Below are 14308 nucleotides of genomic sequence, written 5' to 3'. Positions count from 1 at the left end.
GCAGGGCCTTGGAGTAGGGGTATGTCACCAGGGTGCAGAGGAGGCTACCCCCCCCTCTGTCCCCTTCTGGCTGCCTCTGCCTCAATTTTATCCCACAACTTAGACATTCACATTACTCACACTCTCATTACACATACATATAGGATCTTGGGGGTGGGCACGATACACGGAATCCAAAGTACCATCAGGGTGTACACCCCACCCCTGGCGTCGTTGCCCACCTCTCAATGTTAAATACACGTAGACATTGAGGGCTAGCAGGAGGGACCATGCGCTTACCTGCTGCTCTCTGGCAGGTAGCTCCATGCCCTCCTGGGTTTTAAATGCACCTTAGAACACACATGCATCAACACTACAATGAGCGGGTGGAGGGAGGTTTGGAGTCTTCTCTCACCCCCGTTCTCTGCGACCTGCTGGAGCGGGGGGGCTAGGAGGAGGAGTTGGCCGTCCGACTGCGGTCTGGAGTGTGGGGCCTCCCTGCTGCTGCGGAGTCGGGGCGGTCTGCCTCCCCCCACCGCAGGGAAAAGGGTAACACCACCTGGGTCTGGGTGCAGTTCCCCCCTCCAGGGGCAAGGGTACCTAGACCCGGTTTGTAGAGTACGCTTGGGGAGTGTGATCGTGTGTACAACGTCTCTTTATGTCTGTCTCCACGTTGGTTGAGTGTGGAGTAAGTGCATATGAGAGCATGAGGGTGGGAATGGATGTTTGTGTCTGTGTGTGCCTGTATGTCTGTGTCTATATGTCAGGTTGGGTGTCAGGCGCCACCTCTCTGGGGACATCTCAGGCCCTCCAAGGTTTGGAGGCCTATCTCCCCCTACCACCACTTCCCCTGCCAGTGGCGGACTCCCTCAGACATCGGTGCGTTGGTGGTTCTTTGTGTCCGGGGATGGGCGTCCAGGTACACACCGGCTCACTCCTTGGCGGCCGCTTATCGGGGCCTGGAGCCTGGGGCTCGCTCGGGCCACTTCGGAGGTGGGGTGCCCCCGGCCTCTCGGCCTGGGGCTCGGTCACTCAGGCACGGCTGGCTGCCGGCGGAGCTCACGGGCGCGTCACTGCAACTCCCCCTGGCTTCTGCTCCGCGGCTGCTGAGTGAGCCCTCATCTGGGACTCTCCTCAGCTCTTTCTGGGACAGTGGCGCGGCTGCCCCTCTGTTGGTCTTCCTTGGTCTCTTGTGTTCTGGGGGCCTCTGGATGTCTGGAGTTTTGATCTCCTCCATACCTGCTTCATGCCCTGGAGGACGGGGCTGTGGCCCCCCCACACCCTCTAGCAGATCATTACATGAAGGAACCTTTTAAAAAAAAAAACAAGCGCGTCCATGCTCACAGGTGTACACACGGGTGATCACACCCACAAACTACACCCTTTTTGGCTCCTACCTCAAAGCACACTGTGTTCTGTTGATCTTATGTGCTGCACAATAATGTTTAATATTTAGTATTTACTGTCATATTCCCATATATCATTGTGATGTTGTTTATTCTATTACTCTTGTTCTCTTCTGCTTGTTTTCTTTTTTCTTTCTCAGCAGGTGATCCAGGTGATTGATATATGCATTTTTTTTTCTCTGCCCGTTCTGTTGGTTTTTGTCTTTTGCCCTTCTCCCCCGTCCCTCTTCTCAGCTGTTTCTCTTTCCCTCTTTCTTTCTCCCCTTCTTTCCCCCAGTCAAGTCTGTCCCGTATTCAGTAAGTGAAAATAAAATAAACAATAAAAGGTGAATCAAATGGACCATTATGGCAAGGCTGGGATGGTCAATTTGGTAAAGTAAATCCGTTGGGCATCTTTCTTTGCCTTTAGACAACAATTCTGATGGCAAAAGAGCCAAACGGGACAGGCAAAAAAAAAAAAAAAAAAAAAAAAAAAAAAAAGAAGAGTCATACAGAAAACCTCAAATTATTGCTGTTAAAGGTGTTTCTAAAGCCACTGAATCAGGACGTGTGCTGGTCTTCTTACACTTTGACTTAGTTTTTGTAAAATAAATAAAGACGTGGCACAATGTCACATTTGCTGTCATTGAACTGAGGTTGTGTTTAAGTCATTTAAGGTCTGCCGAGGAACAGACGATTAAATGAAAAATGTCCTTGAATTGAGGGTGTACTTTCTTCACCAGGATTTATCGTCCTCTTATACTGAAAAGCACTCGGCTCCCACCTACCTCTCATTCCATGAAGTGCATGTTTTCATCATGTTTGTGAAGAAGTGGTTGAAACAAATCTTTGGACAGTTTTCATGGTTTTGATTGTAATAAGATGCTCTCCATGAGACCCTTCAGGGCCTCGTCCACAGCGATATGAGGCATAAAGTTAGCAGCAGCCTCTGCTGTGGCCCAGCTGAACTGAAGCCAGTTTCAGTTACAGCGGGATTAATAAGTTTATTGTTGGATAAACTATGAGCCACATCTCCTTCTGCGGTGCTTCACCTCTGCTGGCGAAGCACTGTTTCCCTTTTTCAAAGGGGTCAAATGTTTTTATGTGGTATGCAGTTTTTTGTCTTTAGCGGTGAAAAATCGAGGAGGCTCCACAGGGCGTCGTCTTTCTCTTTTGTTGAACTTGATGCCACTTTAAAAGAAGACTGCAACCCCCTGATGTTGTGAGCACAACAGAAAGATCAGTGAATAAATTAAGATTGAGGTTATGAAAACTTAATGTTGGACCCTAACAAGTGTTGTTAGCTGCTGACATCATAAAACACCGGAGTGCGCGTGCTGTGAGCGCTGACTTTTAAGCGCGTCAGTGTTTTCTGGCAGAAAGTCGGCAGAAATGACACTCAGACTGAAGACGAGAGAGAATCAGAGAGTGTTTGTTTGCAGGGAGCTCAGCACTGACGTTATATTGCATCCATGTTACCCGGAGTGTTACTGAGGGTGGGACAAGGTCACTTCATGGTTGCTGTTTGTCTTTCACGTCCCCAGTTTTCCTGCCACACTAGTTTTCCTCAGATGTGACACTTCCCTGAAAAGAAAACTGGAAATCCATATTACATGAGCACAAACACACACTTTCAGCAGTTTCTTTTTATTTACAGCATTTCTTTTGAAAGCCTTGCAGCCCTTTACTTAAAACTAGCCAACACAAGCTTTTTGGTTGCCAAAAGCAGAAGCCCCCCCCCTCGTGAAGTGTTCAGTCTTCCTGCTTCAACCATGACTGTTTTAATGCGCCCGTCTACAGGAGCAGACTGCAGCATTTGGAGCATTGGTGCTTTCTTTTCTTTCTAGTCACACAGAGGACAGCACCTCCCCAGACACCTCCCTCTCCCTCCTCTCAGCTCTTTCTACATCCATGACAGTGAAGAGAGGCTCCTGGGCCGTGGCTGAATCCTGGCGTTGTTTAGCAGCAGTGAAGGGCGTCTTCACGAAAGTCTCGCGTTTCTTCACCTCTGGGTCGGGGCAGAACAGGTATTCATAAAGAGCTGCAGCCAGGGTGCCACCCATTGACGGACCCACCCAGTACACCTGGCACACGGAAAACACAGAACACACAGGTGATCCTGAGGATGCTCAAACTAAGGTCTGCGCTTTCATTTCAATAGAGCTCGGGGACTTTAAACAACACAAACCAAGACAACAAAGAACTTTTCAAATCAAAGTAATAAATTTACGAGAGAAACTTGTTTTAGTAAAGGAAGGATATTTCCAATTTTCAAGGTAAAGTTCAAAAGGAATTCACATATTTAACTCCTGAAGGGCTGAGATCAAAGATCATGTTGGAAACAAAGTCCTAGGATCAACAAAATTAAAAGTTTGTACAAAATTCACAGAAAAACAGTTGCTGAGATATGAGATAAATCCTTCTCTTTACGTTTCCTTCTTACTTTATCAGTCATTAAGTGCTTTTTCTTCTTTTTTAGTAAATAACAAAATCAAACTTTGTGTCGTGCCTCGCCACGACGTGCTGCTGCATCACTGTCTCAGCTTACAAAACAAAAACACTGGAGCAGAGATTTGTTATAGAAAAGGAAAAACAGAATAAGTAATGACTTTGGTTTTCCTGCACACTCACTGTGGATGGTCTCAGGCCGCATCTAAGGAAAGTGTCGGGCAGCCCATTATCGCCTGAACCAGGCCACTGATGTAAGTGAAGATACAGATAGAAAGCAAATCCACACAGAAAGACGAAAAGGACAAAGTGGTGCTAACAGCTGAGAGCACCATCATCTGAACTGATGAGAATAAACATTCTAGTTATGTGACGGACTCACATCTCTGCTGGACTGGCAGGCAGTGTTTACTGTGATAAATTCAAACTGATGAAAAGCTGTGCCATAAACAAAACACTTCAAATATCCATTTACTTACAATGTTATATGTTAGAAACGGCCTTAAGGGCTAAAATATGAGGATAAAAAGACATTTAAAGGCTGTACTTGTTAAAGTAGAGCTAGATTTCATAACTTCTCATTGATGTTTTTCCTGCTGCTTGGCTGATGTATCCTGCAGCGCTGTGACACAGAAATATAATGATCAATCAATAATTAATCCAGCCCAGATCCTGTTTTTCACGTAGGTGGAAACAGATCAAATAAACCACTTAAGAGAAATTCTGACTTCACAATGAACTCGTTTCCAAACTTCTGGTTTTGGAGCTCCGAGCAAACATGTACAGACTGTCTGCAGCATCTGCATCCAGAACATTTTCACATCATGTCCTGTTACACTGTGAATTTTTGGCTTACTGTTCCTGCATGCCAGCGTGGCAGTGTGGTGCAGTGGGAAGCACGTCTCACTGAGAAAACCCAACATCCCATTTCTTTTGGTCAGAAGTTTGCAGAGATATTTGAAGAAGAAAATTCTGAAATTCAGTTCAGTTCAATTGTACTTATATAACACCAAATCACAAAAACAAGGTGCTTTATATTGTAAGGGAAGGACCCCACAATAATACAGAGAAACCCCCCAAATCAAATAACCCCTGTGAGCAGACGGTGGGAAGGAAAAGCTCTTTTCTAACAGGAAGCCTCCTCGGGCAGGGCCAGGCTCAGGGATGTGCAGCTGCAACCAGCTGGAGACGAGAGAAATTTACACATGAAGGCCAAAAATGTCTTTAGAACAAAGTTTTACTTTTTAACCAAGTCTAAGTGTTGCCTGGCGCAGCTGCAGGGGGGAAGCGGTGCAGTGAGCTCAAGGGGGCGGGACCGGGAGGCAGGTGAGCCACAGGTGGTGGCGACTGTGTGATGACAGGGTCTTCTTTCTTTGTCTATATAGTGACGGCAGAGAGAGCTGGACCGGACTGTTACCTGTGCAGAACTGTCAAATAAATACAGACACATTGTGTGTAGCGCATACTTCACAATCGCCTTCTTTGGTTTCTTAATTTTAAAAATCGCTCCTTTTAAAGTCTGGAGGGGACGTGACTCATCCACACCAGAAGCTACGTTTGCTCGAAGCACCGAACTGTCTTAAGTTACAAAGTTAAAACTAAAACAGCAGTGACATCCAATCCAGCGACTGCCATGTTCACGATGCCAGCCCCACAGCAGCAGGTACACAGGTAAAAGTGCGAAGGCAGAGGAAATGAAAGAGAAAGTGTCTCCCTGTGAAACGAGACAGTGCTGTGTGAAAATGATGAGAAGCAGAAAGAATATCAAAGCTGTACAAAGGAGAGAGACTACAACAATCTCCAAGATCAAAATCTAAACAAGAAATGACTTCAAAGCTGAAAGAGCACACAAAGACCCAGAATACTAACGAGGCGTCGGGACAGCAGCGCAGACTCGTTTCAGTTTCTCTGCTTATTGTCGAAAAGAGCTCAGAGAGAATTCGTCTTTGTTGTTGGAGAAAACTTTCCAAACAAAAAGCTGGCATTGGCCACATTGGTACAAAATCCCCCATCGCATCCAAAAAGGGTTGAAATCATCAACACTAACAGAATCAGCTGCAAGATGAGTTTGATATCAACACAATCTGACGCACAAATGACGCATCGTCACCTCTGTTAGAGCCCATCTATAGAGAAATGTTTTTGATACTGTTTCAGTTATTATGCTACATGTTTGATCTTGTATAACATGTTGTTAGAGAATAAATGCTGCGCGTTTGTGTCGGGTAAGAAAGCTGGGACTCTCCTCAGCTCTTTCTGGGACAGTGGCGCGGCTGCCCCTCTGTTGGTCTTCCTTGGTCTCTTGTGTTCTGGGGGCCTCTGGATGTCTGGAGTTTTGATCTCCTCCATACCTGCTTCATACCCTGGAGGACGGGGCTGTGGCCCCCCCACACTCCCTAGCAGATCGTTACATGGAGAAACCTTTGGAATGCAAGCATGCTGATCCACACAGGTATGCACACAGGTGTACACAGGGTATTCACAGACGCGACTACAGCTTTCTTGGCTGCTGCCTCAAAGCACATTGTGCGCTGTCTATCTTGCGTGCTGCACAATATCGTTTATTATTTAGTATCTACTGATATCTACTGCTAGCTAGTTTATTGTGATGGTGCCGTTTTTTTTATTATGTTGCTCTTTGTTGTTTGCTTTCTCTTCTGTTTTTTTTCTCCATACAGGTGACCCAGGTGTTTTGTTTTTTTTGTTTGTTTTTTTTCTTTCTTCCCCCCCTTCTCACCGTCTCTTCTCCCCTTTGGTTTTCTTTCTCTCCCTCTCTTTCTTTCATTCTTTCTCCCTGTCCTATCCCCCAGTCATGTCTGTCCCGTTTGTAGCAACTGAAAATAAAATAAATTCATAATTATAATAAAGGTCAATCAAATGGACCAATATGGCAAGGCCATGATGATCCACTTGGTAAAATAAATCCGCTTGGCATCTTTCTTGGCCTTAAGACAACAATTCTGATGGCTAAAGATCCAAACGGGACACAAAAAAAAAAAAAAAAAAAAAAGAATTTATGCCTATAACTATTTCCACACATTAACTGACTACGTATAATTTCTGAAAAATATTTGGGACTGAAATTACTTTCAAAATGGCAAAAGGTGCACTCACTCTGCATTTTGAATATTAATCAAAATGTTGTTACCCAGTGGTTTTCCCAGGACCATGTGACCATCGCTGGGCCGAAGGACCGAGCAGGGTTCATACTGGCTCCAGTGAAGGGAATCTGAGGGAACAGTCACAGCCAGGCTATGAACCTCACAAACAAAACAACAAGCCTTAAAGGTTTGAGTTAAGGACAGCTGGGCTTCGTTTTAGGAGCCTGAAGATGCTTCAGCTCTCACAAGCAGTGGTTAAAGACCTCCACCAGCTTTTAGAACTGCAGAAGCTTCTTGGATAAGCAGTGAAAGGTTTTCATGAACTTAAGAAGAAGGTCAGCTGCCTTTAATTCAAGCACCGATGACTACTGTGAGCTGGAGGACTGACCTGTCTCTTAAACTGATGATCTACCAAGTGTTGTCACATCTGGCTCCATCCTGTTCTCCTGACTTTGTGAAAACACTCAGTAACCATTCAGTCGTCTAACCGACTGAGGGACTGAAACAAGCAAATCAAAGTGCTTTCACTGTCCACACTAACAGTCACAGCTCAGTGCTCACTGGAGTCTTTCACTGGAGCTAAATTACATACATCAATAATGTAAATCCTATCTCTACACTACAAATCACACAGTTAATCACATAATTGAAGGTTGGCTTTTGTGGCTTCATCACAGCTGCAGTAACGTGAGAGACTAAACTGGACCTTCCTCTTTATGCTGTTGGTTCCTCTTTGAATAGTTTTGATTCTGCTTTAGAATTATTACATAACACTTATGAATTAACACAGCATGCATGCTTCAGGTTTTCCATCAAACCAAAGGGTGATGTTGAAGTGTCGTATCCACTCTGCGGTGATCTGAGCTTTGAAAAAGTAATCTGTAACATGTTCACATAATAAGCTGTTCATGATTACAATGAACTGTATTTCTCCCACATCACGATGAATCAGTGCAGCGTGCTAACTGCACAGGTGTCTGGGTACTTACAGCGAACAGATGACCAACACAAACAGAAAGGCCGATAGCCAAAGCAGATGAACCTTTGAGATCTTTACGTTTGTGGTCACAGGTGGCAAAGATGGTGAAGATCAGCTGAAAGGTGATGAAGAGTTCTACGACCAGGGCGGTACCCACAGAGATGCTGTCATTCACCTGTGTGAGTAAAACACACTCACGTGAGCATGTAGTCAGATGAATGTATTCACAGGCAAAAGGTCGGTAGTGGAGAATAAAACTGTCACACATAGTCACACATTTAAAGACACACACTCTGCTCTTACCGCAGTGACTCCCATCCCACCCCTGACAGCGGCTGGGGTGATCCCGTACAGTACGGCCGCCCCAACTGTGGCTCCCACACACTGGGCCAGGAGGTAGAAGACTGCTTTAGCCAGGCTCAGCTTCCTGGTCACAACCATGGCTACTGTGACCGCTGGATTGATATGAGCCCCGCTAATGTGGCCGAAGCACCGCACCATGGTGGCAATAGTCAGGCCAAAGCAGAGAGAGATGAGCACGAGGTCGGGGGGGTGGGGATCCTCAGTGCCCCAGTTGATGGTTGAACCGAGGCCAAGCAGGACAAAGATCAGCATGGCAGAGAACTCAGCCGCCACACAGCGCCAGAACTCCTTGGTCCAGATGCCCTTAAAGGCAGTCATAGCTTTGTCTTGAGTGAAGCACGATGGAGGCCAGGACTGAGACTGTGGTTTACAGGGAAAGCAACACCTCCTGGAAGAGAGCGTAGAGACAGGAAACATGCTGTGAGAGGCGGTTGTGGCCTTTTAATGGGGAGATAACACATGGACAACGTGTTGGTTTCAAAATGGTCACGATGAGTGCGGCTCACCTGCATTTGAAAAGAGAGAGAGTAGAGCAGGTTGGCCACCTCATTTGTTAGTTTTGAGCTTGAGTGGTTCTGTGCTTGCACCCACTGTGGACCAAACCTTTCTCTGCTCTGCACCATGCGCTTAGCTTTAATTTGCTTTGTAAACTGTGTGACAGGAAAGCTCACTTTCTATTTCACTGCAGATAAACAAGTTCACACTATTCAGGCTGAGGTGGTCTGAGAATTACTATCATTATACTGTATCAATGCAATCTACAAGGAGGGAAATGCTATATTCTATTCTATTCTATTCTATTCTATTCTATTCTATTCTATTATATGACTTTTCTTTTCATGTCATATTAAGACTGTTAACCTGCCTAATCAAGATTTAACTGGTCAAGCATGGCTCAAAAAGCATGTGGATGTTCTAGTTTCTGAAAGTGTGATGTTTTTAGTGTTTGTCCAAATAAATAAATAAATCACAAATGCCTACCCTGGCTGATGGGGTAAGGGCACCAGGTGCATATTAACAAAAACAACATTAATAATATTTACTAAACAACTTAATATGAACTAGATTTTGACTCGTGGCCTCATCATGAGATGGTGCTTCCAGGTAGCTAATAAGGAATAATAGGCTTTATCAACTTCCCGTGCTTTAATGGTGCATACCAGATTAACAAACTAATGTTTTTTTGTAATTAGTTGCAGTGAGAAAATTACACAGTGGGCTTTGAGCTTACAGAGCCCTTCAGGGCGTGAACCAGTGTGGAGAATTGCCCACTCTGCACAGTCTGCCCTCATTTCTATTTTTAGCTTTCAAATGCCTTTTAAATTTCTATCTGAGCTTTTGGATTGATTGCATTTGTAATTGACCACACAAGGATGCTCTATACTAAAATCTATTTACTACCATATTTGTGCTTAATTACATTATGATAAATGATCAAAAACTGCAAATTAATGCATACAAATTGTAACGGGACAAATGATGGGTCAGGGACTCTTCTGGAGGGTCAATCAGACCCTGCAGATAATTAAAAAAGATAAAAACCATGGGGAGTGATCCAAAGATCCACTGTCTCATTAGCTACTCTAATTGGTTTCAACCTAGATGTTCATGAATTTATTTTAATGAACCACATACTTTGACATTAAATCAATCTTTGCTGCAGACGATAAATGACTGAAAGCTAGCTTTTTGGTAATAATGTTTAAGCATGTACACTAACAACACCGACAGAGCCACAGATCTGGCACACATGGCCAGATCAGTCTTTCACCAAGACTCTCAGACTCATTTGTTTGTAGATCACAGTGGTTTCTTTGTCTGTTTGATCTATCTGGGAACAATGTGATACCATCCGAGCCAAGAATTTCACACAGTGCAATAATTGTGTGGGCCTCTTTTTGATTTTGTAGTGTGTGCACAAAAACAATGCTACTGTCATACATTTGAAGGTTTATGTGGAATCCGAGTACAGAAAACATTTTAGATGTACTGCTGTGTGCAGCTATAGTTAGTAAAGTTACCCCACAACATAAAATGTAAATAGACATCAGAGTTTATGTAAAATCAGAGGTCTTATTTCATTTACTGTGTGCTGTGTTTTAAAAAGGTTGTTAGATCTTAGATGCAGTGTAAGGAGCAGAGCTGAAGGCAAAACCTGCCCAGCTATGTTCCAGCCCTCAGTGGTTATGAGGTCTGCGTGCAAAATGAACACGACTGCAGATACAAACCATAAACAGAGTTTCACTGTGAAATCCACTAAAAAGTTGATGTTGACAAATCCAGTGAGCAGATCCTGGAAAATCCTTTTTTTCTGCTAATATTGAACATATCGTCTACATAATATAATCTAAAAGTGAACATGAAACCCATAAAATTATCAGGAAAGTGTTTAGGTCACGGGGCAAGAAACACGAGCCCCATAAAACTGGAACTCTATTTGCAACCGCCGAGGACGCCCCCCGCTGGCCATTCAAAAGTCTGTCGCGCACTTTTGCCTCACAGGAAGAAGGTCCTGAGTTGGACTCACACTAATATGTAAATGTGATCCTTTTCTTCAAAAACAAATAAATTCTTCATTTCTCAAGTTAGAAAACATTTGGTTTTTAGCACCATTAAGCTTTTAATGTGACCCACAGTAGCCCGGTTTTTATTTGCCAGATTCCCTGCAGGATTATTATTTATTTATTTGGAGATGGAACAGAGAGGCAAACACTCAGGGCGGATTAAATGATTATGATGCAGGTGTTTGCCTTTCTGTTCCATTAAAATATCCTTTATTCCTATAAGTTTGTCACTGTTGCTCCTTCATTATTTATACAATGTAAACAGAAGAGAAGAGACATGAAAGCCTTCTATCGCTTCTCAACAGCAGCAGTAAAGTAATAATAATGATAATAATTCATTTTTTTCTTAGCGGGAATAATTGAATATCCAGAATAACGAATTTATATTAAAACAAAATAAGCATTAAAATAAGGATGTAAACTACAACCAACAACATTATTACCATTAATGGCCTTAATGTGAATATATAATTTAAAACAACCTGAGTTGAAAGTATGAAATTGATATTTTTCAGCAATATAACATTTTGCTCTATAATCAGTTCTGGAAGCTAAAACCAAATGTGTCGGCCCAAACCAAACGTCTCCTACCGTGTTGTTGCAGCTCCAGTGAGTCTTTACGCGTGTACTCACCTCAGGCGCTCCAGAGCCCCGCCGCTCTCCGTCATGACTCCACCAGCAGAACGGCTGTTTCTGGCTTTTATAGCGGGGCTCTGTGCGTGAAAGCACAGTTTGTCTGTTAGTGATTAGGGTCTAGCTTGGCCTGGTCTGACCTCGATGGGCAGAAATGGCAGAAAATGAAATGACTGTGGAGTGAGCAGGGGCGTTTCCAACATTTTTCTGTGGGGTGGCACAGAAGGGGTACAGAGAAGGGCTCATGCAGATTTATTACATGTTCAAGAGTCTTAGGTACAACTCGCAATCCTACAGGAAATATGTAAATAAAATATTTGGGAAATGACATAAGGAGATTTAGTGACTTTGCCCTGTACTGGTCCTATACATGCACCACCTCCTTGTACTACTGAGGTTGACACCTGCATGATTTCTGTTGTGAACTGACACTTTATAAATAAAACTGAACTGTACTGAACAATTAATGTGAGTTTTATAGTGCACAACGAGCAGAAAAGATCAGACGGAGCATGCGATTCCAGCCCAGACTTACAGTTTTATATTCTCACAGCCATTTGTCCTAAAAGGCCGACCAAAAAGCACTGACATGAAGCAATGAGAATGATCCACTAAGACTTAAACATTTTATGAAGAATATTCTCGCAGCTAACAATTGAAGATTGAAGGCAGAGCTTGGAGATGGTAAACAGCAATTCATAGCTCATATATTTTTCATTTAGGGAATATGGCTAAGGTCAGACATATTTTATTCATACTTCTGAGTCATCCCTTATTACTCATCATGCGCTCTCTAGCACCCAAATTTTGATAATGCGATTTCAAATCCTAAATAAAAACTCAACAAAACAAAACTCGGTTGTACAGACTCCCAGCTTTTCTAAGCTGATATTTTGCACAGTTATCAGTAGATTTCTGCTAAACACAACAGCTTGCATGGCAGCAAGTCTGCTCTGCATGTTGTCAGTATTATTATCTGTGAGAGAAACCCCCTTCCGTCATTGCTACTGGATAAATACTGACACACTGCTGAAACACAAAGCTGCTACTGTTTATGCTTCTTCAAGCAAGCTGACAGAGCAGCCCTCCTTTTCCTCATCACACACAAACAAACAGCCACGTTATCTCTTATATAAGTATTACACAAGATCAGTCATATATACAATAGAGGCACAATGTGTAAAACCAAAAACAACACACTCACAAAATCTCGCTAAAGGGCCGCAGTCCAAAACTAGGGTTATGTAACGTGCTTAGTGGCAGAGAAGAGACAAGAGTATCATCTACTTCTGTTTCTGTTTGTTCTTGCAGCCGGATGCTGGCACTGTTACAGAGTTACAAATCCTCTGTTGTAACGCCGTCTGGCCTAAACCCAGTGTTGGTCAAGTTACGTGAAAAAAGTAATCAGCAACTAATTACTGATTACTTCTCAAGAAAAAGTTATCCCATTACTTTACGGGTTACTTACTTTCAAAAGTGATTAGTTACTTAGTTACTTTTTAAAAACATGATACCCAACCTGAATATGTAATAAAGCAACAGACCTTTCAGCCCAGTTCTACTTGTCTGCATAATCCATCATGTAACACTGAATCAAATGGAAACGTCTCTTTTTAAAACTTGTTTTATTAGTTTTAATCTTTTAACTTTATGCACATTGCATCAAGCAAAAATGACAATATATGCAACAGTCTTTGACTTGAAGACATTATCTACCATTTAAAGCCATGTTCTGCATATTCCAGCATATAAAATAAAATAATGCTTTGTGTTTACACTCTTTCAAATAGATGAAAGTAAAACTTCAAAGCAGCACTGAGTCCTGTCGCTCTTATTGTCACCTGTTTAGCAGGAGTGGGGCGGGTGGAGGTTTGCCCACAGCGGTCCTGTCAGTGGGGGGTTTCTCTGTGGATGTCACGTTCCCGTGGCAGAGTGAGATTCAGATTTGAAGTTTAATTTTTCACTGTAGAAAGAAGTTTTCTTCCCATGCAGGGTGAACAGCAGACGCTAATGTTTGTGTCACTTTTTACAGAATCAAACTCAAAGTAATGTGATTACTTCCACGCTTTAAACGCTGCATGGTCGTACTCTCTCCATCACTCCATGTTATCCATGTATGTCGCAAAAAAGTATGACGGTTTAGTAATGCGGTAAAGCAGCATGCTTACGGGAAAGTAACAGTAATCTAATTACTTTTTTCGCAATAGCAATCCCTTACATTACTCGTTACCTGAAAAAAGTAATCAGATTACGCCTTACTGCCCATCTCTGGGCACAATAATGAATAAATTTGGCTGTTTGGCTTATTGCTTGTGTAAACCCATGAACGCATGAATAACCTCATAAAGAAACGTATATGAAAACAGGACTAACGTCACTGTGTTCGACCACACTGGTACCTGTGCTGCTCTTTCTTTTCTGCAGGTGGATGTTAAACCCGTATTAAATACACAAGCAGATAAATTCTGGGTTTATCGACATTCCCATTTCTTTTATTTTAAGATTTTACTATATATTTTTTAAACCTTTCATGGATCAGCTGAGCTGCAGATTCCAAAAATATTCCGTCGAGGTGGCTGACGTCCTGGACTAGCTGCTCCAGGCACTCCCAAAAACCTGGATGAAAACCCGGAGCAATCCAGCTTTCTCTGTTAGTGCTCTCAAACTGTGCAATGATCGCCCATGGCCACTTTGTTGCCTGTTTGAGAGCAGTGTGTTCTTATCTTTGCCTTTTATTTTGTTTTTATTGTTTTACTGATTGTGTTGTGTCATGTACAGCACGTTTTTCAAACTCTCAGCTTTAAAAATGCTTAATAAATCAAACAGGACTGGGTTAGATTGAAAATCTATTCTACA

General features: G+C 43.0%; 1 protein-coding gene across 1 annotated transcript; it reads right to left on the bottom strand.

The window, feature by feature from the left end:
• Nucleotides 1-2995: 2995 nt before the first annotated feature.
• Nucleotides 2996-11603, bottom strand: LOC102296468 (aquaporin-4). The gene is made up of 5 exons (XM_005923491.2): nucleotides 11453-11603; nucleotides 8196-8643; nucleotides 7903-8067; nucleotides 6961-7041; nucleotides 2996-3448 (listed from the first exon to the last, which is right to left on the bottom strand). Exons 1-5 carry the CDS (start codon nucleotides 11485-11487, stop codon nucleotides 3212-3214), a joined length of 966 nt encoding a protein of 321 aa, XP_005923553.1. The 5' UTR covers nucleotides 11488-11603; the 3' UTR covers nucleotides 2996-3211.
• Between the last annotated feature and the right edge of the window lie 2705 nt (nucleotides 11604-14308).

Source organism: Haplochromis burtoni, unplaced genomic scaffold, assembly GCF_018398535.1.
Source record: "Haplochromis burtoni strain Fernald_Lab_line unplaced genomic scaffold, NCSU_Asbu1 Contig_5, whole genome shotgun sequence".
NCBI classification, from domain to species: domain Eukaryota; kingdom Metazoa; phylum Chordata; class Actinopteri; order Cichliformes; family Cichlidae; genus Haplochromis; species Haplochromis burtoni.
This window is presented reverse-complemented; position numbering and strand designations above follow the sequence as displayed.

What these genes read in the sequence shown, in the direction of transcription:
- LOC102296468 (XM_005923491.2), bottom strand. Translation starts at nt 11,487, where the DNA reads ATGACGGAGAGCGGCGGGGCTCTGGAGCGCCTGAG. An exon ending in GGGGCTCTGGAGCGCCTGAG is followed by an intron (nt 8,644 to 11,452) that starts GTGAGTACACGC and finishes GCTCTCTTCCAG; the next exon opens with GAGGTGTTGCTTTCCCTGTA. An exon ending in GTGGGATGGGAGTCACTGCG is followed by an intron (nt 8,068 to 8,195) that starts GTAAGAGCAGAG and finishes TTACTCACACAG; the next exon opens with GTGAATGACAGCATCTCTGT.